Here is a 26,966-nt window from a genome sequence, read left to right as displayed (position 1 = left end):
TCCATAACTTGGCAACTGCCTTGCAGCTGCCTTTGCCCCGGGAGAACACAAAAGGGGGTCACTGGCTGGTTACCTCCTCCTCTGAGAAGCAGTGTGGAGGACTGATGACCAGTAACAAATCTGCAAGCTTAAAAAGAAAAAAAAATGTTTCAGACTTCTCACCCCTCTTTTATCTGCTGCTAGGGCAATGGAAACAATCCAAAGGCTTTCCAGTCAGTGAGGGAGGGAAGGATCATGGCATACAGTGCTATACTTCAGATTAAACTACTGGAATTTGCTTTCTTTTTCCTTCAGAAGTCTTCCCTGTGAGAAACAGCCTTGTTCTTGGGGCCTCAAATTCCAGTTCAGCCTTTTTGAGATACAGGCTGATGGGAAATAAATAAAAATTACAGAAACTCCTTCCTGAAGTGGATTCCAAATCTAGGGAGTAATGCTGCTCATCTCACAGGTGGCAAAAGGTTTGTATACAAAACTCCTCAGGTTTTGGATACTGTGCCTTTGGTTCCTAGGGTTTTTCCTGCCCTGGCATGGCATAACTGCACTGTAAGGCCTCTCTGCTCAGGACCATACTGGCTGCAGGCCCAGGTGGAGGGAGAACACCCACTGCCTGGCACGAGGCACATGGAAGGGAGACCATCACTAGGACAATGGGCCCTTTTTCTTGTAGCCCAAGGACACATGAAGATGAGACTTTTCTGGTCAGTAAATACTGCCTGTCCAAGGCCCTGCAACCTGCCCAGCAGACCTTGGCATCCTGTAAAACATCCAGAGGGATGCAGTGCATCCCACTGCGGGGCAGTTGGAAGAGACAGCTGTCTGACCACACGTGGTCCTCTTCTGGCTCCACAGCCCATTTCCTCAGCTCTTGTTTGCACAGGTAGAAACAAAAGCATGGCCCCTTAAACCCAGGTCTAGCCAAGTGCTAAACTGAGCCACCCCCAGGTGCCTCTGAATGATGCTGGAACACCTGACACCTGTGAGAATCAGGCCCAAATACAGCTGCAGAAGCTCAGCCACAGGCAATTATTTTTGAGAGAGACCAATACCTGTTGTTACTATATTAATTAATGTCTGTACCACTGGGATCACAGCTAAGACCTTCTGAGGAGCAGTTATATCAACTGTGCAGTTGAGAGCTGCACCAAGACCTCCTTTAAAAACGTCCACAGTGCCTGTCTGCTGAAGGAGGAGAAAGGAAAAGAAAATTTAAAACTATTTCAACCCATGAGATACAGTGTTGGCTGGTTTAACTATGAGAGCTGGAAGCATTGTTTCCATGAAAAAAAATAAATAAATCAATTCCAAAGCATTTGAGGCTTTTGATGAGCTGTGAACACAGTGTAACAGAGTGGGAGTGTCTGACCCACGAAAGCTTACTCTGGCCCATGTGTTGGTGCACTGTGAAGCCCAGGGACAGCTGATTCCATGCTGGCTTTTCCTGATCCTGCTTGTGAGGCTGAGACATGCATGAACCTAAAGTCTGAAAGGGCATCAGGTGGAACACACACATCAGTCACAGTGTGACTGGGGGCACATCTGGCATATCCAGGGGCTATGGTTTCCTTTCCCCCTGTGAAACTGGGCTGGGGTAGCAGGACCAGTGGAGCCCTGGGTGCTGTGTGTCCACTGCCCTGCTTCCCCTCCTCCAGAGCCCAGGGACTGAGGGGAGGAGGCAGAGCAGTGACCAATCTTTCCTCTGGTCGTGGGTCAAGTCCTGCAGCTTTTATTCCCGTTAAAGGCATACCAAAATCAATGGAACTTTTCTGCAGACCAAAGGAAATGTTATTTCTCTCATTATTGCCGTTAGCCCCGGCTCCAGGCACACAGCCAGAAGGGGAGACTTTGTCAGGTTTGCTGGATCTCCAGGGCCTGTTGTTAATGCTAATTTGAGAATGGCACTGGCACAGTCTGGTCAGGAAATCCAGTACCAGGGGGTTAACTTTCAGCTCTTATACCGAACACAAATCAGTGAGGAAATTCACTGCTAGGTGCAGTCTCTAATTATTTAAAAGATAATTTGCATGCTACACAGAAATAAATTAGCTCCCAGGTGACAGCTGTTCCTCTGTGTCCATTTCTGGAATGAGATGCCATGCTGGGAAATCTAAATACAGACCAAAAGATTAAAACACTGCACTTTCTTGCCTCACAGGAAGGCCCTCCACAAAACTGAGGCATAAAGAAGGGAGGCATAAAGAATAGATGCTTCAAACCATCAAGTTTACAAGCTTAACTAACAAATCACATTTTCACAGTCTACATTCTTTTCACTAAGGGTCCTTCACATCTTGCTAGAAGATTTAACATGTACTAGCTTAGAAGCATTTTTTTCAAAAAAAGAAATTCAGTCCTAACCTCAGGTTTGTGCTCATGCAGGGTCCTCACAGACCATGTGAACGATGCCCAAAACAGCTGGGTTTTTTTTGATCACACACATAGAAACCAGTAACCAAAAGTCAACCAGGCACCACTTTTTATCCACATAAGAGTCTCAAGACAATCTTCATCTCACAAGAGCTGCTAAACTGTTTTTCAGTGTATCAGTTTTCTAATAACCAGTCTTGTCCTGGCTCAGTTCTAACACTGTCTACTGTACACTGCACACATATATATGTACATTGTATGGTGCACTGCAATGTGCAGATGTATATGTATTGTAGATGTGATATGAGAGTACATTATATTGCCAGCCTTCTTCTGCTGCTCTAACCCCTCCTGAGAGCAGCACAGGAATTTGCTGCTTTCAGGAGCAATTTGCTTCCTCCTCTCCGTTTTCTCATCTGTCCTTGCCCTCTGCCTTGGCTGCCTGCAAAGGATTCCCTTTGCTTTTCGGTCTCCCACCTGCTACACCTGCTGGAGAATGTACCCTCCTCACAGGATGGACATGTGCAACAGGATCACCAAGCCTGGGATGAGCAGGAACACGTGTGTGAGAGCACCACAAGAACCACATGAGCGAGGTGATTAAAGAGCAGCATATGTTCATTGCTGAGGAGCAACATATGGGATTTCATACACATGACCAAAGAGCAAGAAGAGAAGGAACAAACCTATCTAAAGATAAGGTATAAAGAAGACTAAAAACCATGGGAGGCAATAAAATAACCAGATAAGAAAAACCTGGCAACTGTAATTCAGGAATTTTGCCACAGGCTAATAAGAGGTGAGATAAAATAAAGAGGCAAAAGGTCCCAAACAACATCCCTGTCTAAAGGCTGTAAAAGACAAGTCCAAAATTAGTTCATCATGACTAATTAGGGAGAACTCAAGAGATGTGATGAGGTCCTGCTACGTGGTGTCCCTCTGTGCAGCACACCAGTGACCCTGGGCAGAGCACCAGCCTCGCAGGTCCCGGGGCCTGTGGCAGGGGGTGTGAGAGGACCCCAACCATGCACAGCTCAGGGCCCTGGTGAGCACAGAGCAGGGAAGACACCCCCAGTCTTACAGGAGCAAGTGACTCTCCAGTGAGTGTATGTGCTGCCATCAGGTAAAGCTGCTCCTCTCACTCTTACTGCCTGGCCCGACATCCTATTAACAGATCATCACTGGGATCTTCACCTCTCCTGAGATTTTTACAGTCTCTGTGGATGTTTAGAACTTGACCTTACTTTGTAATCCCCTGATCAGCTTGTGCCCTGTGTGTGATCCCATCGGGATCACGAGCACAAGGAAGGCTAACCCATTCTTATTTCTCTGAAGAAGAAATAAGCTGTGTGTTCAGAAAGTTCACATCTCCTCTCTTCCAGACCTGAGTGCAGCTGTCAGGGAAGCAGGTGAGTGAGCTGCACTGAGGTCCTCAGGCTGGGCTATGTGCCCAACGTGCAACAAGGGAAAGAAAGGGAAAATATGCTAGTTTGGTCAAGGTTAGGAAAATACTGCTACCTGTGCTGCAGGCAGAAATCCCAAAGCAAGATGATTTATTCTTCCAGATGTTGCTACTGGTGTGAAACTTGCTGGTACATCTAACAACAGACACTGTAACCACATCTGGGCAAACAACCACGGCCTCAGTGTCTGGTTCACACAACAGATGAGCTCACAGCTGCACATGCACATTGCAATGCCAGAAAAAGGACTACTGGTACCTCGCCACAACCTGAATGAGTTCCTTCCAATGCTCCAAATGTATGAGCTGATCAGCATCAGCCGTGACAAGGAAAGAAAATATGTTGTCTTAGCCCATATCTCACACACTTGTGTCTCCCTCCTTCAGGTCCTCCTACTGGCCATGTGCCGTTCAGGGGAACTTCATGTTTGCTGTGTCCCATTCCTCTTTTGTAAAACAAACCCAACATTTGTTATAAATCAAAATCAAGCCCTATACCAGCAATAATTCCCAAGCCTCTCCAGGACCACAGCACATCCTTTACAGCAAACTTTTACCTAAATAACAACGTTGAATCTGAAAATTTTGCTACCATTTGTGCCTTTCTCCCAGTTATAAATATGACAAAATCAGATCTGCAGACTTTTGAGGCACCACTATCAGCTTTGTATCATGATAAAACCTGGCCATTTGGTTCCTGAGCTTGGCTTTCTGTCCCTACCCAGCTGATGTAAGGCAGTACTTCACTTCTCTGTGTGTGACAGTTTACATTCCCAAGCACCATTTGTGAAGGATTTCTTAAAACAAAAATCAAAGCAATGAAAAATTCTCCTCTCTGGAGGAGACAGCACACAGCCCTTGGCTAGAACTAGCCATGCTCTTCAGTCTCCCTTGGGAGACCTGCCTGGGAATACCTGCCTCCAGGCACAGGCACTGCCCTGTGCTTGCTAAGGCACCTCAAACTCTGCCAAGAGCTGTCTCTCTGCTGCAGTGCTGCCACCAAAAAGAGTCCTGACACAGCCTCCAGCTCTAACATTAAGTTACAGTAACTCCCTCCTACAGAGCACAAGGTCTAAAGGATAAACTTTAGGGTTTACCACCAGATAAAAGCAGTCAAGTAATTCAGTGTGGCTATCACCAGGAGCAATTTAAAATCTCCCTGGAAATCTCTGGTTTAAAAATTTGATTTAATGTGACAAAAATACTTTTAAAAAGCGACTTCTGAACATGAATCTACAGTAATAAAGGACTGTTCAGGTTCAGCTGAATGATTAAGCCTGCCAAGTATTCTAAACAACAGTGGTAAAGACACCAAAATGCTCTTTCAGATGAAAGATGGTCAAGTAAACCATTGCTCCTCCTCTCAATAAATCAGGCACACAGCTCTTTCCAGGAAGGTCTTCAGGACTTGCACTACTACTGATAATTTTGATAAATAATGGAAAACGTTTTTAAGTCTCTTCATCTACCTCTTGTTCCACAGGAAAACATCCAGAAGACAAATCATACTAAGGTTTCCTGCACGAGGCAGAGTTCCCCTCACCTGTACAGGTCTGTGATCTGCCCGGCCCTCCAGCGGTAGAACAGGTCGTTCAGCAGCCGCTCGTGCTGTCCGTACAAGCACAGGTAGTTGGAGACAGGGAAGGGTTCCTTGGAAAAGCAGGTGATGCCATCCACCATCTTGTACCTGCTGAAGTGCATCCTGAAGTAGTTCCCCTGTCCTGCCTCTCCAGTTATTATCTCCGTCCCCTGCAAGAGAGAACACCAGGAGAGCTGTAGAGGTGAAAGGAACACCTGACCTGGCACATGTACAGGGTCAGCGAGGGGTTCCCAGCCCACAGTTACCACTTCCTAAAACACACAGCCCTTTTTGTTAAATCAAGGGACCATTCTTTGCACTGTGGGTTATAAGGTACTTTGCTGTGGCTTGGACATAGATTGTCTTGTGTGGTTTAGACCTTGATTAACTGCACACCCAACTGTGCAGCACGGGCTGAGAGCCACTGCAGACACCTGAAGGCATCTGGGCTCTCCGGCTGCACTGGCAGTGACACCAGATCCACAGGGACCTGTGACCTCCTGGAGCAGCAGCTGGAGTCAGTAGGGATGCCGTGGGGGAGCCCAATCAACACTGCATGCCTCTGTTGGGGCAACTCAATTGAACTCTGTTCAGCCTCAGTTATGACAGAGCACACACATGGCACATCCTGCTTTACTGAGGATCCCATCCTGAGGAATGAAGACACACCAGCAGGCTTTTACTCTCTCTCCAGATTTATAACTCCCCATCTGTATTTTTATACATGTAAATATGTGTATATGCAAACAGTGCAAGTGCAGAGTCCAAATTCATGGCATGTGGTAAAAGCTGCATGACTGCAGGCAGAGGCTGACACTGCCACATTAACCAGGTCCAGGTGAACTCCAATGCTGCAACCCAGATTTATCACATACCAACGAAGCATTTCTGGCTTTGTGTAACACATTTCCCAGTAGTCAGGGGTGGGATGTGCTGGAACAGCTTTCCAGCAAGGAGAGAAATACCCAGAAGGCTCCTGCTCAGTCCCAGAGCAACCCTATACACTACATAAACAGCCCTATGTACAGGTGGGGCTGCATCTACAGGAGGCTGCACTGGCTTCCTTCAGGCCGTGTTCTAGACCATTAAATAGTGAATATCAAAGAACATATATGCATGTACTTACTTACATATGTATATGTGTGTTTATACACACAAACACACACATCTATAAAGGATTTAAATTGCTCACACCCAACTCTTGCTAATTTGAACTGGGGTTGCCATGTGTTGCCAACACCAACTCTACTGTCAATAAAGTAACACTGTTGAATGTTGATGCTCAAACTGTAGCATTTAGCTTCAGCCACTTAAATCAATCACTTTCAAGACAAAAATGTAAAAATTTGCTTCAAACCTGCCATTGCAGTGGGATGATCACATAGCTTGAAGCTGTTTTTTCAGGCTGTATTCCTGTTCCAGTTTTATACATTTCTACAACCTGTTGCTAGGCTACAGGAACCTTTGGTACTTCCACATCTCAGCTAATACCTTTCACTAGCTTCTCTTACTTCTTCCTTAGAATATTCTTTTAGGATGTACATGAAGTTTCTAAAGTGGCTTTAAAGATGGTCCCTTTTCAGGTAATCAAAGCAGCAGCAAAAGAATTCTAATAGTGTTCTAGCAATTTGGAGTAACAAAACCAATTTCTCTCTCTGATGGTCCTTTCAGTTTTCCAGCACATCCTGCTTTGGATGGCTCATCCTGGATCTGGAAAACAAGGTGAACCATGCTTTGATTCCTCCCCAAACCCATGGATTTCTTTTTAAAATCCAACTTCTTTCTATGGACCACCACTGTCCAAGTTTTAAAGTGAACACTGAAGTAGCCTTTTAAAAGCTGCTCTTTAAATCAACTGCAAGAATTGGCTTGATACAGAAATCCCTGAGGTAAAAGGTACAGTCTATGTGAAACAGGAGCTTGCCTAGCTGGATGGTCCTCTCTGGCTTTTAAAAGACATTTATCTAGTCCTTTTCTTGTCTCACAAGTCAGTTCTCCAGTAAGAGAAGTGTCTCCACGTCTGTATCCTGGGACAGCCTCCCATGTAGCCCAATGTGTGAAGTGGTTTCCCCTTCCCTGTTCCAAGAGAACCCTCATGGCTGCAGGACTCACTATTTCCTAGCAGTGAAGCACAGAGCACCTCTTCCAGAATAATTCCTACTATTCTAGAAACCAACTGAATTTCCCTGATAAACGGCCAAGTTTTATCATCTGTGTGCATTTCCAGCACCATACTGCAGGGAGGAAAGAGGCTCAGCACTAAGGCTGAAAGCACCAAATCCAGCTAATACTGTCCTATGTCCTGTGCATAGAAATTGGGCATCATTGAAGAAAGCCAAATGTCAGGAAGCGTGGAAACAAACCCCTGAGAGGTTCAGGGAGGTCTGTCACTCCCCCTGGTTCAGCAGCTGTACCTGGTGTATGCAGAGCATGCAGGCTCAGCTGACTGGACCACTTCTAACCCCACCTGATGGCAAACACAGCACCCCCCCACGTGCCACACATTCACTTTGTGCTGGGAACTGCCACAGACACATCAACCCCCACTTCTCAAGGTACTTGGTTACAGTTCAGGGTACTCGGGCAGGTACTGCACTGCCCTAACCAGGAACCTCCTTCCAAACAGAGGATGAACCAAAGGAGTTCCGTTATTTAACTTACGTGGTCACACTGGGCAAGTTCTGTGTCCAAGAGGGTGGGAACTGCTGGTTTGGAAACATGTAAGTAGTTATAACCTCCGGGAAGAACACCTCCTGCCATAAATGAAAATGAGGTTTATTAAGTCATAAGCAATGAAGAAAATAAAGTATTTGTTTGCCCTCCTTCTGCTGTCATCTTTTTCCACTACATAAGGAGCTTTGAGGGCTGTTCTGCCATGAGATGGCACCTGAGGTGAGATGGACCTGCCTGTATTACAGAACAGGGGAGGAAAGTGGGACAAATCCAGTGGGACATACCTTTAACTTTACATCCTTTGTACATGGGGATGAGTCTGTCTGGGCCTTCTGGTGGCTCAGAATGGGGCTGAAGGGTTGGATCAAAGAGACTCAGCATGGAGGCAGCAAGCTCAAAGCCAATCTCTCTGGAGTTGAAGTTGCTGTGTGTCCATTCATCTTTACAGTATCTCCTGGAGAACTTTGTTAGAGGACCTGCAGCCCTGATGCTGACATCATTGGTGCAGAATTTGGCATCAATCACAAGCTTTCCATCAAAAACAAGGCAAGCATCATTGACTGCCTTAAAGGTTTCATAATCCACTGCCCTGTAGGCAAAGCTAAAAAATGCCTAAAAAGAGATATAAATAATTGTAGATTATATTATATGTTATTTACTGGCTAATTTCATAAATCAAAACCCACACTTTGTTCTGAATGTTATTTATTTAAAAAAAAAGAATAGAAAATATAGTATGATTTTATATACACAGATAGATCCTTCTGCTACCAAAATTAAAACAAAGATAGTAGAAAGGAGAATTACCAAACTAGACTCATCTGCTTCTGGTTATTAGATGAGTTTTATTTTAAAAGCTCCAATGTTCACCATATGTGAAACTACTGTGAGTGGTCATGTGTATTTTCTGTTAGTACAAGCACAGGACATAGACCTGAACCCTCTATGAAGTTGGTTTGCTTCTTTCAAATGCTCAAGCCCACCTGAAACCCCAAGGAATAGAAAAGCACAGTGTACTTTGCCTTCAGCAGGATAACTGTGTATTACAAATGTTTTCTCAACTGTTGAGCCTGTTTACCAACAAACTGAGTTACTCTGGCTGCCAGCACAGGGACAGCCAATGAAATGGAAAGATCAGAAATTAGAAATGTCATCCTCATTCCAACTACAGCAGCATAATTTCAGCCAGTGGAAGCTGCAGAGGCCAAGGAGGTTGTGAGAAGTGCAAGAGGACTGAACATTCACAGGAACAGGAAAGCTTCCGGGCTTGTTATATTTGACAGTGTCATAGATTTTGGAAAGCATATCCAAATTTTGTCAGGACTGAAACACCTCTCTAACTACTCCAGACCTGAATCATCTTTGCTTTAGGAGGCAGGCTGACCTGTACCTCCCTAAAGCATGGGACTGCTGTACTCTCTAAGGCCAGGCACTAGGCTGGCTGTCCATCAGATCCACCCAGATCACCCAGGCCAGCCCAGAGGAGGCTGTGTCTGCAGGGAAACTATCTGGTACATTTGGCAGTCAGCTGCTGAGGCTGGTAATGAGCACAGCAGATACCTATTTGGTATGTTTTGTTTTGTGAGACTGAAAAAGGTGGGACTTCCACTCTTTGAAAAGATGGCCTGTACTGTCTTAGGCAACCTTACAGTCCTGGCCCTGAGGTAGGGAATTATCTTGGGACCAGCAGCTACTGAAGTCACAAGCTCATCTTCCCCACAGGAATATTTCAAGGACATTTAAAGAAAATCACCTTAAATCTCTCTTTTGAGTCTCAAAGAAAAAAAGCTAGTGATAATTCCCTCCTTTTGTCTTCTTGTGACACCTGCACAGTGGCTCTCCTGGGACACCAGGAAGCAGATCAGACAGACCCCACCTCCCCCAGAGAGGAGCCCTGTGACCAGAAGCACAGAGCAGGTGGTGCTGGAGCAGCCCTGGAGTGGAACAGATGCACAGGCAGCACAGCCCCGGTCAGGGACCGTGCCTGAGGAGCAGCTTTGAAAGCCAGCACCACCCTCACCTCCACCAGAGCGCCGTGAGAGCAGATGTGGGAGAAGCTACAACTACGAGCAGTGTCCTCAAAGCTGCCTCGTGCCAGGCTGGCAAAACATGGGCCCCAAGCAAGTGTAAAACAAGGGTGCACACTGGACACTGAGGGTTAAAAGGAACAAGAACAACAAGGCTGAGAGATGTTTTGAACAAGACCGTGCTCTGCAAAGGGCACGGATGAAGACTGACCATCACTACAACAGAGTTTGTGAAGCTCCAGAGCCCTCACACAGAGCTTTCCCCATTAGTGCTCTCAGCTTTTAAAATCATTAGATGACAAGTCACAGGTTGCTGTCCCCCATCAAGAAATATTCCTGTACAGGCTGAGGAAAGGGTGGAAGTATGCATTCCCTTGCTGCTTTCATCCTCAATAGCCCAAGACATAACTGTGTCAGGACAAAGCAGCATCCATAATCTGTCCTTCCCTTAGTGCCATCTTAGGGAGGACACAGCTGTGACCTTGGTAAAGGTGTTACTCAGTTGTACCCCCAAAGAGCTTTCCTGGGGACTAAGTAAAGTGTCACATGCTCACAGCTGGCTGGATGAGCCAGCTGGAAGAGAAGGCACAGGAGAGGGAAGCAAAGGGAGTTGGAAATTCTAGCAACACTGGCACAGCAGAGATGCAGCAGCAGAGGAGCCAGAGCCCCGGGCTTGTTTGTAGATAAACCAAGTGATGAACTATGCACAGCTAAGGGAATTCTGACCATCTAGGAGAGCAAAATCAGGGAAGCTCTGCCCATTAGGGCAAGGGGACCACACAGCCCCATGTCCTGCTGGCTGACAGGCAGGACAGTGTCACCGGAGGGGAGGGGAGGGCTGCAACCTCCAGGCTGGGAGCCATCTGTCAGCCCAGGCAGGAGGGAGGGAGGCTGCTGCTTTAGGGAAAGAGGAGATTTTCTCCTGTTGTTTTTATCCTGCAGGACTCAACAAATTAAGCCCCCAAGAACTGCCAATCAACAGCTGATACTGGCTCAAATCCCAAAAGGCCCAGGGCTGTTGCAGTGCCGATTCCTGCACAGCCTGGTCTCTGGTGAGCACAGCTGCCCTCCTGGCAGAGGCTGCTCTCCCAAGCCTGGCATCCCCTGAGCCCAGCCTCCCAGGCAGCTCAAGCCTTGCAAGGCAGCTGAACTGGTCTTGGAGAATATAAAGCCCCTGACATCACAAGTAATTAAACATCTCCCATCTTAGAGGCTGGAAAAGAGAGATCTTGAGAGGGAAGGACCATGGCTGGAAGAAGAACGAGCAGGGACACAAATGGGCAAGAGAAGCAAAGCCCAAGGCAAGGGAGGTTTAAGGGAACAGCCACATGGACCAGGTGGTGGGGAAAAGAGGTGGTGAGGTGGTGGTGGGGAGGCTGGTGGGGAGGTGGTGAATGAATACCAAGTTGCAAGAATGAGAACCACATCGAGATATCTGTGGAAGAATGATAAAAATGGAGGAGTTTCAGGGAAAGAAGAGAGATCTTCAAGAGCTGCATATGAGAAGAGTGGGAGAAATGTCACTACTGACACGGAGACCAAAGTCAGGAGACCGCTATGGGTAAAAGTGCTGTGGGAGGTCTTCACCCCCACGATGAAGGGCTCAACTATCCCTATGCTAAAAAGAGAAGGGTTGCAGTGCAGGGGAGCCAGCAGGGACCCCAACACCTGGGGAGCTCTTTGGGAGAGGCACACAGCTTGTCCTTCCCACAGTGACAGCCGCTCCTGCACAAAGGAGTGGGCACACAGCGGGGTGTGCAGGGCAGAACGGCAGCACCCCATGGAGGGAGGTTCTGAAGTGACCATCAGAAGTGCTCGCTCCTGTGGATTAGCCCAGTAAAGGAAAACAGAACAATCCTGACCTTTAGGAACAGCTAAAACTTGTCCCCAGCCTCAGAGCAGAGTCACACCTGTGAGTGTGCCTACACCTAAGATATTAGTACTGGAGCTGAACAGAACTGCAGTCATTGATGTAAAGGGAGAGAAATCTGCTAAAATACATTTCATTAAGTTACATAGTAGGTCTCTCTATGCTAATGTTTTTGGCTTCTACTGTGACTTAATCAAGTGCACATAGACAGGAGTAACTGCACACATTTAAATAAGGAAAGGTTTTCTGGAATTACTTAGAAAATGAATTAAGAGTATTTGTCACTCATCAGCAAACTACTACTTGTGTATCAGGTGACTTAAATACATTTTAATCCAAATCAGTCAGGGCATTAACGATGGGTTTATTTGGATTTTTAGAAAGTCAATTCTTGAGACTAACAAGTGAACATTCAGTCTCCTAGAGACAATGAGAAACAGATAAATCAGTGAGGGACTACCTAAATGTGATGGCCTTTGTCTGAAGGGGATGCACTGAAAGCACACACTTACTGAGCACTGCAGCTTCAGCGGGGTTGTGGCAGTGGTGAAGGCAGCCCAGGTGATCAGCTCCGGGTCGCTGCCCTCGCCCCACTGTGCCAGGACACTGTCCCCATGCAGGGCCACGCCAGCCTGTGCCAGGGCCTCCCGGACAGCGCCCTCCACCTCGGCGTCGTGGAGACAGGGAACATCCGAGCTGAGCGGGGGCTGCACGAGGTGGATGCGAGAACCATCAATTCCAAGAGATAAGAGGGTTTCTACTGTGGTGTAAATGTCAATTGTATTCCCATAGACAATGACGTTCCCTAAGAGGAAAAAAAGGGGGGAAAATTTCTAAGACATACAATGAAAACCTTATTAGGATAACTCAGATGATAATAACGTGAAATTGCTCTCTTTGACCCTCTTATTTCTCTGATGCTATGAAGCAAACAATGTTACCTAGCAACAGCAGCTAAGATAATTTAGTAAAGAATCTGTACAAAACATCCCACAAAGTAGGCAAGTACTTAACACAGAAGTATGACATTCATCCTGACCCCATAATTTGAAATTATTTTGATTGAAAAGCCTCTAGGGGGGGAAAAAAAAAAAAATCACCATTTTTTTGTTCTCTCTCCTCAATTTTGCTCGTTCAAAGGACTGATGGAGGAGGGAGCAGACAGGAGCAAATTAAATACATGATGCAGAAAAACCCCACAAACTGTGGAAAGGTCAAGTTATAGAAAACAAGCCTTTGTGCCACATGGTCATCAGTGCTGCAGCTTCTTTCTGCCAAAGCCTAATCTCCAGAGAATGGGGCCAGCCCTGCAGACGTACCCTGTCCTGCCACCATGGCAGGCAGAGCTCTGCACCGCTCTCTCGAGGTGCCTCCCTCCCTCACATCACACAGGCTCTGAGCCAGCCAGGCTCCATCCCTCCTCATGCTGGAAGTCAGTAAACTGGACACAGACATGATCAGCTGCTGGGACAGCAGTGTGTGGGTCCTGCTGCTCCTTCTGCAGAAACCACTCCTGAAACCAGCTCCATCTTCCCACCCTGGGCACCCAACCCAACACACACCTCCCACCTGCCACTGCAGAGCCACAGGGTAGGGCCTTGCACCTTCCTGTCCTGAACTGGTGCCACTTCAAAGGGCACAGTCAGAGCTGAGCAGGAATACATGGGGATGGGAGAGTCCTGTTCTGTGTGAGCACAGCAGGACTCTCCAGCCTAACAGCTAAAGCCCTCCTGATGATAAGGGAGGCAGAGCTGGGATGCATCAGAGCAGCTGTGTGTTTTATCTCAGGATGGTCTAATATAAAACACACAAGCATTCCTCTGAGCAGGGACTGAAACACACTCCTCTCCTGCCCATTCCAAGCACAGGAGGGCTGAGCCAGGCCTGCCCCAGCCCCAAGCTCCAGCCTAGGGGCAGGAACAGCTCTCTACCTGCCTGCCAATGTCCACATCAGCTCCTGCATGCTGGCTGTCTCAGGACAACAAGGATCTGACCTGCCAGCATGAGGATGCATCAAAAGCACAGTCCTCATGCTTTAATGTCCCATACCTGGGCAGAGCTGCAACTAACTTGCACATTCATCTCAGCACTGGCATTTATGTCTTGCCACGAGTGACAGCACCCCCTATACACAAATTGTATTATTTACAGGCTAAGCTGATTTCACTGGGACCACGTTTTACTGCATGAGACACAGGGCAATACTAAACTGAACATGCACACAGCCCAAGCTCCCAAGAATATTAATGATAAAAATGTTAACAGATGTTCTACCATTCCCCTTTGATTACAAGGTTATTTTATTTGTCCCTATCAGTTTAGCTATTTGTAGCTGCCAAATAAACATCTCTCCTCATAGCTGCCAGAGAACAGAACCACCCCATGAGTACACTGCTCAGAAATTATGGAAAACATGTTTTTACTGTTCACAGCAATGACCAGGGGAACAGAACAATTTTACCTGCAAATGTATCACTTTGAAATCATAAGAAGAAAGATCTTACTAATTCCATAAATATTATACAGAACAAGAGAATTCTGTCCAATATGTTCATCACTGAGCTGACTTTCCAAGCCAGAACCCATTCCATGGCTCGTGCCTGCCAGGACACCTGTCTGCAGGCAGTCCTGACCTCAGGAAAGGTCCAAAAGAGAAGACAGACATAAAACTGATCATTTTTTCCCTGCTGCAGCAAGGTACAATGCAAGAAGCAACGAAGCAGAACTTGGGGTGAAAGACCAGATTTGCTACACTCATTTTCAGTAACTCAACACGCTGAGAGTGCAGGCAAGAAGTGATGTGCAGGTGCTGACAGCCTCATGCTATGTTTACACGCTTTAGATTTGTGAGGAATGAAACACCAGGAGCTGAAGAGGCTACAGTGGCTGGAAAAGGAGGATGAGGAGGGTTTCCCAGAGGCATGGTCCAGCAAAGCTCCATTCTGACTCTGGGGCAAGGCTGGGCTGAGACACATTTGCCATTTGGCAGCACCAGTTCCCTCAGAAGGAAGCTCAGTTTCTGCATTAGACACTGGCACTTAGGAAAATACAAGATCAGATTCAAGCCCCACATTTGTCATGGAAAATTAAAATTCTGTTTTATATGGTAATATTAAATACAACTGCATTAGATCAGGGAAAGCAGTGCTCCTTTACTGACCTCTTGTAAATCAACAATTTACTGCTTCTGCTTATTACAATATTAGTGGCTTTTTAGATGACAGTGCTAGTAGTCTAAGAACTACAGATATTCATTATGGACTGAAATTATGTCCACTGGACAGAGAGCAGTTGCTCAGGATGCTTTTATTATTTAACTACATGAAAATGCATCTGAGTAAACATAATAATCTTTCACGGAAAAAGCAGCCATAAATAAAGATCATTACAGTAGTTTTATCATTTATTACCCGAGTGTCAGCATCCTGCTGCAGAGAAGACTCATTCATTTTCCACAAGTGGAAGCACAAGATTTCGGTGCCCCCAGCATGACCTGAACCTTTGCAGTTTGCAAAAGCTAAAGGAGAAACCCAGTATGAGCTAAAGCATCAGTGGCTTCGGTAGGTGGTTCATGCACTGGAATTTTAATGCGAGAGTATTCCTACAAACACGCTTTTAATAAGGCAGTAAACTATGCTTGGGTATAGAGAAAAAATAATTGCTCCATTTTGGGCCATTAAAGCAGTTTTGTTCCTTCCTTTACTTCCGTCCCACTTTTTATTTTCGTGGCAAGTGCAGAGCTAACGGGGGATGGATTTCAGTTAGTCCCCATTCCAGCTGTCACAGGTTCCATGCATCAGCCAGGTTTCACAGCAAAGCTGCAGGAGCAGCCACGGGGTCAGGGCTCACCCTGCTCCAGGGCTGGCCACAGCACTTCCCTAAAGGAATGCCACCAGGGTGTGAGCCTGGCACCACACCACATCACTGCCAGTTCTCATTACACTCAGGAGAGAGAAAACACATCTTCAGGACAGTCCTTGGGACAGGAACTCCCCACAGACAGCTTTCCTGCTCTGAACTGTCCTAACTCAGAGCTGGCAGGAGCTGACACAACATGAACTCACTGACTGCCTGCCTCTGTTTCTGTAGTTCAAAGCTGACTGGGAAGCCTGGATGATCCCAGGTATTTTCAACAGCAAACACAGTGGATGAACTAACGAATACATGAGCAGAGTACATGCACCAAGGCTGAGGAAGTACAGGGATGGGGGACGTCTAAACAAATGTCTGATTTTAAGAGTTACAAAGAGAATACCAGGAGATTGCAGTTCTCTGTGAAAATCTGTAACTAGTGCAACTAAATACAGTGCTGACAGAGACTTCCTAATTTAGACCAGTTTTCTTTGTGTTACATCACAAATCTAGGTATTTTTCTATATAACAGAAAAACACATCCACTAATTAAATTATTATTTAATTGGCTAATTAATGACTCCAGTCAGATTTGCATTTAGGACTCATTTTGTTTTATATAATAACTGCAGATAATTAATCTATCTCAAGCCTTTCTTTCCTAGCTAAATATGCTGGGTATCAAAAATGACAACAAATTGTAAATTAATCTGGAAAACAAAGCACAGCAGATGAAAGACTTCGTTAGAATTAATCAGGCACCAATTATACCATGGAATTAAGGAACCACTAAGCCTAGGAAACATTTCTGTAAGTGTGCACACGTTAAAGCCCCCTTACCTCTGGAGCTGACCAGGTTTTCCTGCAGCCAGTGCGCTGCCCGCAAGCAATCCTGGTCATCGTTGAGAGTGAAGTGATTGGAAGGGATTTTCCCCGGGTATCTCTGTGGCCACTCACTCATGACTTGGCTGTCAGTTGGGAGTTTGATATCTGCTCCAGTGGGAGCCAGGGCCTGGGAGGGATGAAATGGTGAGCAAGTGGTTATCTGGCACATACCTTGTAGACATTAAATGACAATGACACACTCACTTTGAATGCCTCAGGTTGCTGTCCATGCACACCCCAGCCCTCCTTCACACTCAGCAGCAGCAAACACACCCGTGGTCACAGAACACGGATTCCTGCTGGTCTGAGTTCACACACTGTGCATGTATTCCCTGTTTTCTATGGCTTGTGGGTGACCATTCCAAACAGCAGCGCCAGTACAAGTGGAAGCACATGGCAAACACCACAGACTGCACAGCTAACAGTAGAAATACCCCAACACACAGCTGAGGGATCTCTGCAGTTCTCTGACTAACAGACAACTTGAAAAGGAGATTCTTTGTTAGCTCAGACTGCCTCCACTTTTTCTCAGCAAAATCAACTTTCTAAAATAAGAGATTTTGTCCCAGAGAAAGGGGCAAAAACCTGCTTTATGGTTCAAATGTCAGGATTCAGTACCATGTTCACTGTATAATGCTGCTTTACAGTAACAAACTCCACCTGAATCACACAAAGCAAAAAGGGAGTCTCATACAGGACTTGTGCAGCACCAGTGACCCACATCCTGAGCAGTGTTCTCATAGCCAACCACATCAACTGAAATCAGGTTGGGTCACATAAAACCAGGCATGGTATCAAAAGACCTTACTCAACAAGAGAATCCTCTAAATCATAACAAATGTTTTAGTAGGCATTGATTTGACTGCTAACCAAATAAGGGACAACTTAAAAAAAGGATGGACTGGAGCTCTGTGTAATAAAACAGAAGCCAGACAATAAAACTAACTCCTTCCTGTCCTTCTGTAGAGCTTAGAACTGAGAATAGATGATGGGATTTCTTCTCAAAGGCAGGTAAACCCTGACTTTTCACTTGCTTTCTTTATCTTTCTTTCTCCTCCCCTGCAGTTACTGCCCATAAATTATTTTGCAAGTTAGAGTTACCTCCGAACATCTTTTCCTAGGAGCACTTTTTCAGCCCACACTTCAGCTTTTGTTTCATCCCCACTGAACAGTGACCACAGGCTGCTGTTTAAGTGTGGTTCTGCCCTGAGAGATGATCACAAACCCCCCAGCCTGCTGTACACATGCAGACAGACCCTGCTGTGGGCTGAACACCCTCATGTTCATGTGTGGGACATGGCACAGCACTGTACAACCTGTAGACACATGCTGAGATTCATCTCCTGATTTTAAGGGCAAAACGCCGTGCTCACAACTCCTATCCCAAACCAGTCAGCAAGGCAAAGTCCTGCAGCAAGAGGGTTGTGCCAAGCTGCCTGTTTGGTTACACAGCCTGATGGCCCTGTGGGGACACATGAGCCAGAACCAGCCCTGCCCGTGGTGTCCGAGGGGAAGCTGAGCCTCTGGGGCTGGAGTTCAGCTTGATTCCACATCTTACATGCAGCTAAGGGTCTGCTTCAGTCTCAGTGCAAACTCAACTTGTGTGCTACAATACCAAGCAGCATCACAGACATGCCTAGGCATGGTCATCACGTGAGACAAAGCCATTAATTTGATAAGGAATTCTCTCCACTGCCAAAACTAGGTCAAATGGCATTAGACCAGCTGGAGTTAAGTCTCCTGTGGCTGGGGCCACATGTCAACTGGGCCTACTCTCAGCAGGTTTCATGGTCACAGTGGCAAAAACACCAGCAGCTTTGCTTTGTCCCCAGTCCTGAGCAGTGCCACTGCTGGTGGGGAGTTGTGTCCAACCCCTCCTCCCCCCTGAGCTTGGCTGCGGCACCGACACAGCCCAACACGCTGCACTGAAGGGCTCAAACTGCCCGGAGCTACCCTTGCTAAGGCCTGCTCTGCTGATCCCAGAACACTGTTCACTGGAGGCACTGGGAATGCTGGGCTGGTTTGCACTCTGCACACCACCTCACCTGGTAGTTCTGCCCCGTGCACAGCACTAGGTAGTCGTATGGTACTTTCTTCTCCTCGGAAACAACTACGTATTTGGCAGCACGATTTATGCCAGTCATTTTACCAACTACAACGTTAACCCAGGAACAAAGTGACATCTGTGCATAATCTTCATCATTAAAACAGTGGCTGTGAAGAAAGAATATCTGTAAGTGACATTTCAGCAGCTGACAGCAGGCATTAATTAGACATCTGGTGAGCTCGGCCGCGGCCCTCAGTGGTTCCGCCTGCTCCCTCACTGTGAGTTTGCCACAGTCTATGGCAAAAGACCAGTCATTATCAAGTACTCAGTTACAAATTGTCAACTTTCTGCTGAAACCAAACAATCCCTCCCAGCACTGGGCCATACAACCACATAATTTAAGAACAAAGTCAGAAATATATGCTTTACTCTGCTTTTCCTTTGCAGGCTGATGAGAGGAGGCTTTTGCACCTGCAAAGAAAATACTTTAACGGTCCATTTTTTTCTCCAAGACAAGTCTCTCATTCAGCTTTTTTGCTGCCTTTGCTATTCAGCTTCACCGGTCATGGCTGTGGTGAGACAAATGCAGGGAAGGCATTTTAGCATCTGTGTTCCAAAGTATTAGTCCAAAAAGTTTAAAAATTAATAGAAAGCTATGAAAATTGTTGTGAGAGCTAAAAGGAAAAGGCAGAGGTCTCAAAACTCCTGTTGGTGACCCTTTTACAAATGAACTTCTCCACAATCCAAGAATAACAAATTCTGAGAACATACTAAACTGTTCCTCTACCCCAAACTTCCAAAAGCCTCTAAGATGCAACTGAATTCCTCTGCGACGGTCAGGGTGTGCATAGAGCACACACTGCAAGCACCACTTTCTGCCACAAGCCCAAATGTGATTAATCCAAGGGGCTGGGCCCGTGCTCGAGCGTTTGATGCCCTTCTGTGGCACTGGTGGCCGCAGCAGAGAGCGTGGGCAGAGAGCAGCACTCCGAGCTGTGACCTTGCCATCAGTGCCAGGGTGCACATCCTAACACAGAGCAGCTTGTTACCCACTTCCCAAAGCTGGCATTCAGGATGCCACAGGAACAAACACAGTTGCTTTCATGACCTGGATTGCCAGGCTTTCTGAGGTGCTCTGCATCCTCTGCACCCACAGGTACCAGAGGCAAATAAATGAGAACCACTGACAATTCTAAACTGTAATCATGAAGAAATCTATAAATAAGGTGGACATCAAGGACAGGGGAGGGTTTTCAAAAGCACCTTCATAATTGAGGTGCACAGCTCCCAGGAGACTGACACTCCAAAATCACAGGGATGCTTTCAGAAATCATACCCTGCAGAGTTTAATTTTCACTCTTAATCTGCTTTCAGATTTTAACAGCTAAATCTAGTGAGGCAGCTCTGAACCATAACTTTCCTTCAGGCAGGTTGCTTTGTTAGTACAACTGTTTTTTACAGTGCACTTAGGAAAAAGAGTACATGCATTTATGTCAGCATATAACCCCTTCATTTGCTAGATTTGTACTTGAACACACCTCTTTCTACAGTAAAAAAATTAATTCAGGTAACTACTTATAAAAAACTTCTTGGCAGGGCAAAATACCAAATGAGATCAGGTGGTTTTACACAGGTTCCCATCACATCATTTTCACATCTTTGTAGAGATTTCATTTGTAAGGTTCAGCAAGCAGACATGGAGTTGTTTTGTCATTTAAAGAGGCAGCCCTGTAGTGCACTGTTGCTCACTGATGACAAGATTTGGTAAAATACAATGTGCAGGCTCCAAAGAGTCACATAACAAATCTAAATAACTTACACTAAGTTCATTCCCCAACTATTCAGAATAAATGATTCATTTTAATTCCATGCTTCTCAAAGCCCAGAACAGTCATGTTCCTGTCTACAGGGAGGACTTCTAGTCGCTATTCCAAAATAAAAAATAAAGCCATCAAAACAAAATCAGTGTATTTAAGTGAGAATTATGTTCTGCGAATTTTAATGAGGTAACATTTTATCCTATGAAATGGAAGATATCTTACAGTGTTTGACAGTCCCCAGACACAGTCAGGGCTCTCACCATCTTCCCTTCAGCTGCTGTACAGCAGCCCCAGCTCTGGGACCACGCTGTGGCTGGGACTGGGGACAGACTGTCCCAGCCCAGGGACTGGCACACACAGCCCATGAGCAGAACTGATGCAACACAGTTCTGCCAAACCGATCCACAGCAACAATCCTAAAATTTCCCCCTCTACCATCAGTGGGCTCTGCACCTCACCACGTCCTGCTCTGAGTCAGTCACTGATCATTTTACTAATATTAATTCCTGTACATTCTTTGCTTCAGCATTATTTGGAACAAAATCCATGAAAGTTAAAACCCAAGTAAGATTTAAAAAGCAAGCAGATGTCTTCTGTCATTTAACCTGGGATATAAACAACCTAAAAAGCTTTGGAAGGTAGAGACTAGTGGATTGCTGTCCAGAAGTTACTGCTTTGGCACTATTTCCCTCCTCATAGTTCTACCCAGTTCCTCCAGGTGAGTGCATGCTGGACGGACAGACTGGAGCATTTTGGGGCTGTCTATGGATCTAGCTAAAATTTAGGACAGGTTCACAAGAATTACAAGGTGTTATGTTTTCTGCTGGAGCTACAAAAGTGTTTAGATGTGAAGTCAAACCTGTTAATTAAAAATCTTCTACGCTTGGAGCCTGGTGGATCTTTTCCTGGAAGGCCATGAACTGAAATCAAGGTCAGGTTGTTGAACTTCAGACGAGGCCTGTGGAAAGAAAAACAAACAGCCCCATGTGGACCAGAAATTCAGAGGGTACGTCAAAGGAACAGTACAGAACTCCTTGTTCAGGAGGATACAGAAAGCAATTCCTTTGCACAAGCACAAAGTGTTTGGTCATTTTGCTCAGATACAGGTGTCTCTGGATACAAGAAGAACAATTTCCACTGCAGTTTCAGTAACACTGGGGGGGGGGGGGACAAGACTAACAGTATGTTGAACTAAATGTGATCTGACATTTAAAAACAAATAAATATTACAAGTGATTAAGCCTTCTAATCTTCAAGGCTTTCTGTAAGTTAAGGATGGACTGATGCAAATGGTACAAAGGAATCAGAATGTTTTTTATCAACCAATGTTAATTTGTTATTCATACATTTAAAAAATATATTCAAACAAAGTTAAAGGTCATACTTAAACCAAGGAATTTCAAGGTTATGGCTGCCCCTCTCAAAATGCATATTAATAGTTTAATTCTGGATTATGGATTATCTGTGGTAAATCTCCATGCATACTGAGGCCGAGCACAAAGTAATAAATAACCTTAATGTAACAAAGTGCATATATTTATACAGATTATGGGCCTGATTCTCATTTAAATTAAGGTCACTCTGCAGAGGTGGGTGTAAATAGAATTTGCTCTTCATTTATGGCCACATTATGCTGGCTGAGTGATACAAAATGGTCTTCATGTAAATGAGAGCGAGGCTGATCCCCGAAGCTGAATGTGGAGTGATGCCATCTGCACACAGGGACTGCTGCGGCGGGGCACGCACAGAGCCTCGACAGGAACCCCACACACCTACACAGTAGGGCTCCTGGGCAATTAGTGTACCTGGGATTAATTACACAAACACCCCAGACATCCTCCTGCCCTCGCAGCAAGGAGGTTTCCTTTCAGCGTGGAGCCCAAGTCATCTCTGTACACACTGCATGGCCTCTTGCCAACAGGTCTCCAAACCCAGGTGCTACAATAACATTAGGTTTCAATTACATTAACAATATTTAGGATGAAAACATTGCAAGCAAGCATCAGAAACATGACAGAACAAAGGTCCAAGGCAACATAAATGTGCCTCTTTTGCATGACTGCACTATGATGCACTTTATTGATCTGGTCACATACCATTTTCCTCTGCAGATGCTCTACCTCTATTGAGTCCACACACACTCCTCCAGGATTTCTCCAGTCATATGGTATTTGTTCCCTGCTTCCCCATTGAGCGGGAGGCTTCAATTCAGAGCTTTCACTCAGTACGATTTACTAACTAATGATTTACTTCTACCTCAGCGCTCCCATGGCATCCCCATATGCCCCAAACATTAATTCATGTTTCCCATTCATTCATCTCGAAGGCATCAAAATGTTGATTAGCATCTCCTTAGCATACTGGGATGAAATGAGTCATATCTTTGATTCCCACTTTACACTGAGAACAACCCAGGCACAAAGCCCCCTGGATGAGCTACCCCGAGCCGTGCTGGTGCTGGGGGCAGGATGCAGAGCCCCTGGGGCTGGTGCCCGCCCTGCCCGTGCTCCCAGTGCTGCACAGCTACGGGCACAGCTCGGTGCAAACAGCAGTCCTGGCTTCAAACGGAGTACACTGCTTCTGCTGCTGAGTGCCACATTTGTTCAGTCTTTAAGCACAGGCTGGTACTTGGGAAAATTATCAGAATCTTTCAATAAGTAACTGTAGTTGCAATGCCCAACCCCAGGATTTACAACACATTCAGATATCCACAGTGTTCACTAGAGGGGAGCTGAGTGCTCAGCCACGGCTCCTGCTGGGCACAGTCACCACAGGGTGACAGGTTGGGGGACTGGGACCAGCTCACTCTACACCATCCTCCCCTTTCCTCCACAGACCTTTGTTATTTCTAGGCTAACAGAAGGATGGTTTATTTACTGCAGCTTTTGATTCCTTACTGCTGTCTAAAAGCTCTCAATAACTGAAAAACAACCAAGGCTCTGGAAACAGGTAGTGGGTGTCAGGGGAGGGAATGACTTACACACTGCTAATAAATATAACAATGCCTGACAGGAAACAGGGCAAAGCAGAGGTTCCCATTTGGTGAAAAAGTCTTCAAGTTAAGAGACTGAACCAGTGCAACATTAAACAAGTGCACCTGCATTTTAGAAGCAAATAATTCCAGCAGGGATTCACGTTGCTGTGGATACAGAGAGAAGAACAGCTCAAAGATACTGGTAAAGCAGGGAGGGATTAGAGTATCTAGGGAAATAAGTAAAAGGTGTTGGGTTTCAGTGCGCAGTTCTAGAGGCAGGCTACAAAAAAAAAAGAGTCAGAACACTCTTGTCCTCAGAATAATACAGGGTTGTCAATTTACTGTGAGCATAATCAAAGGGACAAACAGAAAAGTTTTAGTACAGTATTTACATATATCCTGTTGTTTGTGAATCTGTTAGAATATTCCTTGCTTGTTTTTCTGGATTTTTGCCTGATGTCTTGCTACCTTTTTTTTTCCCTTCTGTGTGCAGAATAACCATGGAGGCTTAGATGGTGGAAACTGCCTGAACAAATAATTTAATCAATTGCTTTCATTAAGCCCCTCATTATCACAATAACTCACATCACTTTTGTTACAAAAAAATAAAGTGCAGTAAAGTAGTCCCCATGAACCTAAACATATCAATTTATTTGAAATCATGCATTTTTTAAAATTATTTTTCCAGTAATTTTTAAAATCTAAAATAAAAAAGGGAGACAGAAGATAATGCTTTATCTGGCTCCCAAAATTGGTAACTATGTGCACTGTTCTCCTGTACACATAATCTTTAAAAGATAATATCTGGAATTATAACCTATCCAAAAGTAAACTCCTAATGCCACTTGGATCCTTAGCTTCCCTGTAACACAGTCCTTGTAAAAATCACATCTTGAGATAGTTCTGAAAATGGTAAAACATAGTGTAATTTTAGCACTAAATGCTGAAAGCTGCAATGTGAAAGCCTTGCACTGACAAAACTTCAAAATCAAAGACCTGTCCTGAAACAGAAAAAGGAACCTTGAGATTTTTGTGGGGAGGAAGGAGCCCAGAATGAGATGACGATAAAGTCCCAGCAAGCAATACCCTGGTGTGGAAGGCACAGAAACTCAGCGTGCCCAGGTGTCAGTCCCATTGAACAAGGCAGATATAGGCAGCAGTTTCCCTTTGCCCCCAAAATATAACCATTTATCCAAAGCAGCACCCCTTTTTGAGGAAACATTTCAAGAACTCAGCAATCAGGATTTGACTTGGAGAACAGGCTTCACCAAAAGGAAAAGATATTCCAACAGATTTTCCAGCTCCACACAAAACTCCAAATAAAAATGCCCAGCTTAAAGGTTGCTCATACTAATAATCAGACAGAAACCCCACTCATTGCTGTTCCTGCTCCAGGATAAACACGTTACTCAGCACTCCAGGGTTGCTCTGAGCACCCTTTGCAGGCGGTGTTTCCATGCTGCCTGCACGCTCCCTTTGCTTTGCTGGAGCCTTCAGTCAGCCACAGCAGCAGCCCAAGGGTTTGCTGTTTGTACCAACACCTACCAGAAGTGCCCGTGCTCCAGAATCTCCTCTGATGCATCAACTGCAGCCCCCAAGCAGCATTCCAGCTTCACTGCTGACCAACAGATGTCCAGCTACAAGTTATCCCTCTTTAATTACAAGTAAATAAAGATTACCCAGTTCTGTTGGATCAATCTTAGGAAAAAGTGTTAAGATTGTGAATGAATTTGCATCATGAAAGAAAGGACAACAGCAAAGTATTTACACCAGGACACTTGTCCCTGAAAGGGTCAAGGAGGGGCTTTCCACACATCCGTGTGTTTTCCAACCTGTGTCCACGACTGTCCCTCCCATGCCCAGCGACACATGGAGGACACACCAACTGAACCAAAGAGAAGGGAGCCTCCTGGGCAGCAGCTCCCATGGGATTGCCACTCCCGAGCCCAGGGCACGGGGAAGCCACTGCTTACTTCAGTGGGAGAAGTCACACCTTCTCCTTCCCCAGAACACCAATTCCAAGACAGGTCACAGCACTGGGAAATTCACCACCCTCTTTCATTTCAGAAAACACTCTAAATCCTTCAGAACAGAGAGATTAAAAGAAAAATGTTTGTGTCTGATTTTGATTTTTAAAAAACTCCAGATGCAATTTATTTAAAAACAAGAGTCACTTTTTAAAATGACACCTCAGCACAATATTTCATCATGTCCCAGTTACTTCCTCCTGGTATCAAAACAACATGCTTCCTTCAAAAAGTTACATGTTTGATGGAACAGCACTTTTTATTGTTGTTTTTTTCAGGTACTTCCCACCAGGTTTCTTGGTGATGAATTTTACCAGATGCTGTCATCCAAGGAAGAGGAGCCTATAAGCCCAGGCCACAAAAGCCACCACTGTCACCACTTTTGACATCCTAGCAAAAAATCCATTAAAAAAGCTAAAGAATATTTCCTTCACCCTTTGACTAACACCCTTCAAGGATGCTGGGAGTGCTTCTCTCCACCCCACCTCCTCAATATTATTATCCCACTAAACCCAAACACAGCCCTGTACCAGTCACTTGAAAGACAATTAACTCTCTTCCCAGCCAAAACCAGGGCAATACTGTGTCAAAGCTGTTCCTCTCTGGTTAAATTTGTCTTCTCCTGCTAAATTATATCCATTTATCCTCTCCCTCTTCCCCCTTTAAGGGATCAGTCCTAAATTCCCTTCCATGGGGTTATTTTACTGCTTGTCTCTCTCATCCTCTGCACTGACCCTTTTCCTAGAGAATATAACTAAACACATCAGCAACTCTGACTCTGCTACCTTCCAATTCTTTTATTAATCCCTCCTTTTTTAGGCAGCTTTATAGCACCCCACAATCTTGATTTCTCCCTGTTACCAAACATGTCTTTCCAGTTTCTTCTTTCAAACTTCTATCCATCTCACAACTCATGTCTCTGAAACATCTCAGCCTCCTCTGTGGCTGTCACTGCTTTTATCCTTCCAGCCACCTTTCACTGCCCAGCAACTGGTTTTGTTTTCCTCACCTGTGTCATCTTTTCCTATCCTTTTTTGCAATGTTCTTCTTCCACTGATTGTGGCTCTACAGTGTAATTCAGTTGAGCCTTTTTTCCTTTGTTAGACTAATCCTTTTCTGCACTTTTCTTCTCAACCCATACTGACCTTGGCAATTTTACCACTAAGCTCTTCTCCCTCCCTTCCCCACTTTGTTACATTTTCTCCCAAGCCTCTGACAAGGTGCCACCAGGCTTTGAGTGTGCTGATCCCACTCAAATGCAGCACTTACCAGCAGACTTTTAACACCACACCACCAAGGGCCAACTACCTGTTTATTCACATATTTGCTTATTTCTTTCCTTAGTCCAACATCACTTCAGGCTCAAACATGAACTGCCTTAACACT

General features: G+C 45.4%; 1 protein-coding gene across 4 annotated transcripts in view; it reads right to left on the bottom strand.

Annotated features, from left to right (window-relative positions):
* The window catches only part of CFAP61 (cilia and flagella associated protein 61), a 96,175-nt gene that overhangs the window by 18,371 nt on the left and 50,838 nt on the right, over window positions 1-26,966 (bottom strand). For all 4 annotated transcript variants that reach the window (XM_051792916.1, XM_051792915.1, XM_051792913.1 and 1 more), the window contains 7 exons: window positions 21,439-21,537; window positions 18,758-18,926; window positions 16,668-16,839; window positions 12,488-12,780; window positions 8,363-8,690; window positions 8,067-8,158; window positions 5,370-5,575 (listed from right to left, as the gene is read on the bottom strand). In XM_051792916.1, coding sequence (XP_051648876.1) covers window positions 5,370-5,575; window positions 8,067-8,158; window positions 8,363-8,690; window positions 12,488-12,780; window positions 16,668-16,839; window positions 18,758-18,926; window positions 21,439-21,537 — 1,359 coding nt within the window. The remainder of the gene's footprint in view (window positions 1-5,369; window positions 5,576-8,066; window positions 8,159-8,362; window positions 8,691-12,487; window positions 12,781-16,667; window positions 16,840-18,757; window positions 18,927-21,438; window positions 21,538-26,966) is intronic.

This window comes from Manacus candei, unplaced genomic scaffold (assembly GCF_025592945.1).
Source record: "Manacus candei isolate 608988 ecotype Guabito, Panama unplaced genomic scaffold, ASM2559294v1 h1tg000035l, whole genome shotgun sequence".
NCBI lineage: Eukaryota > Metazoa > Chordata > Aves > Passeriformes > Pipridae > Manacus > Manacus candei.
This window is presented reverse-complemented; position numbering and strand designations above follow the sequence as displayed.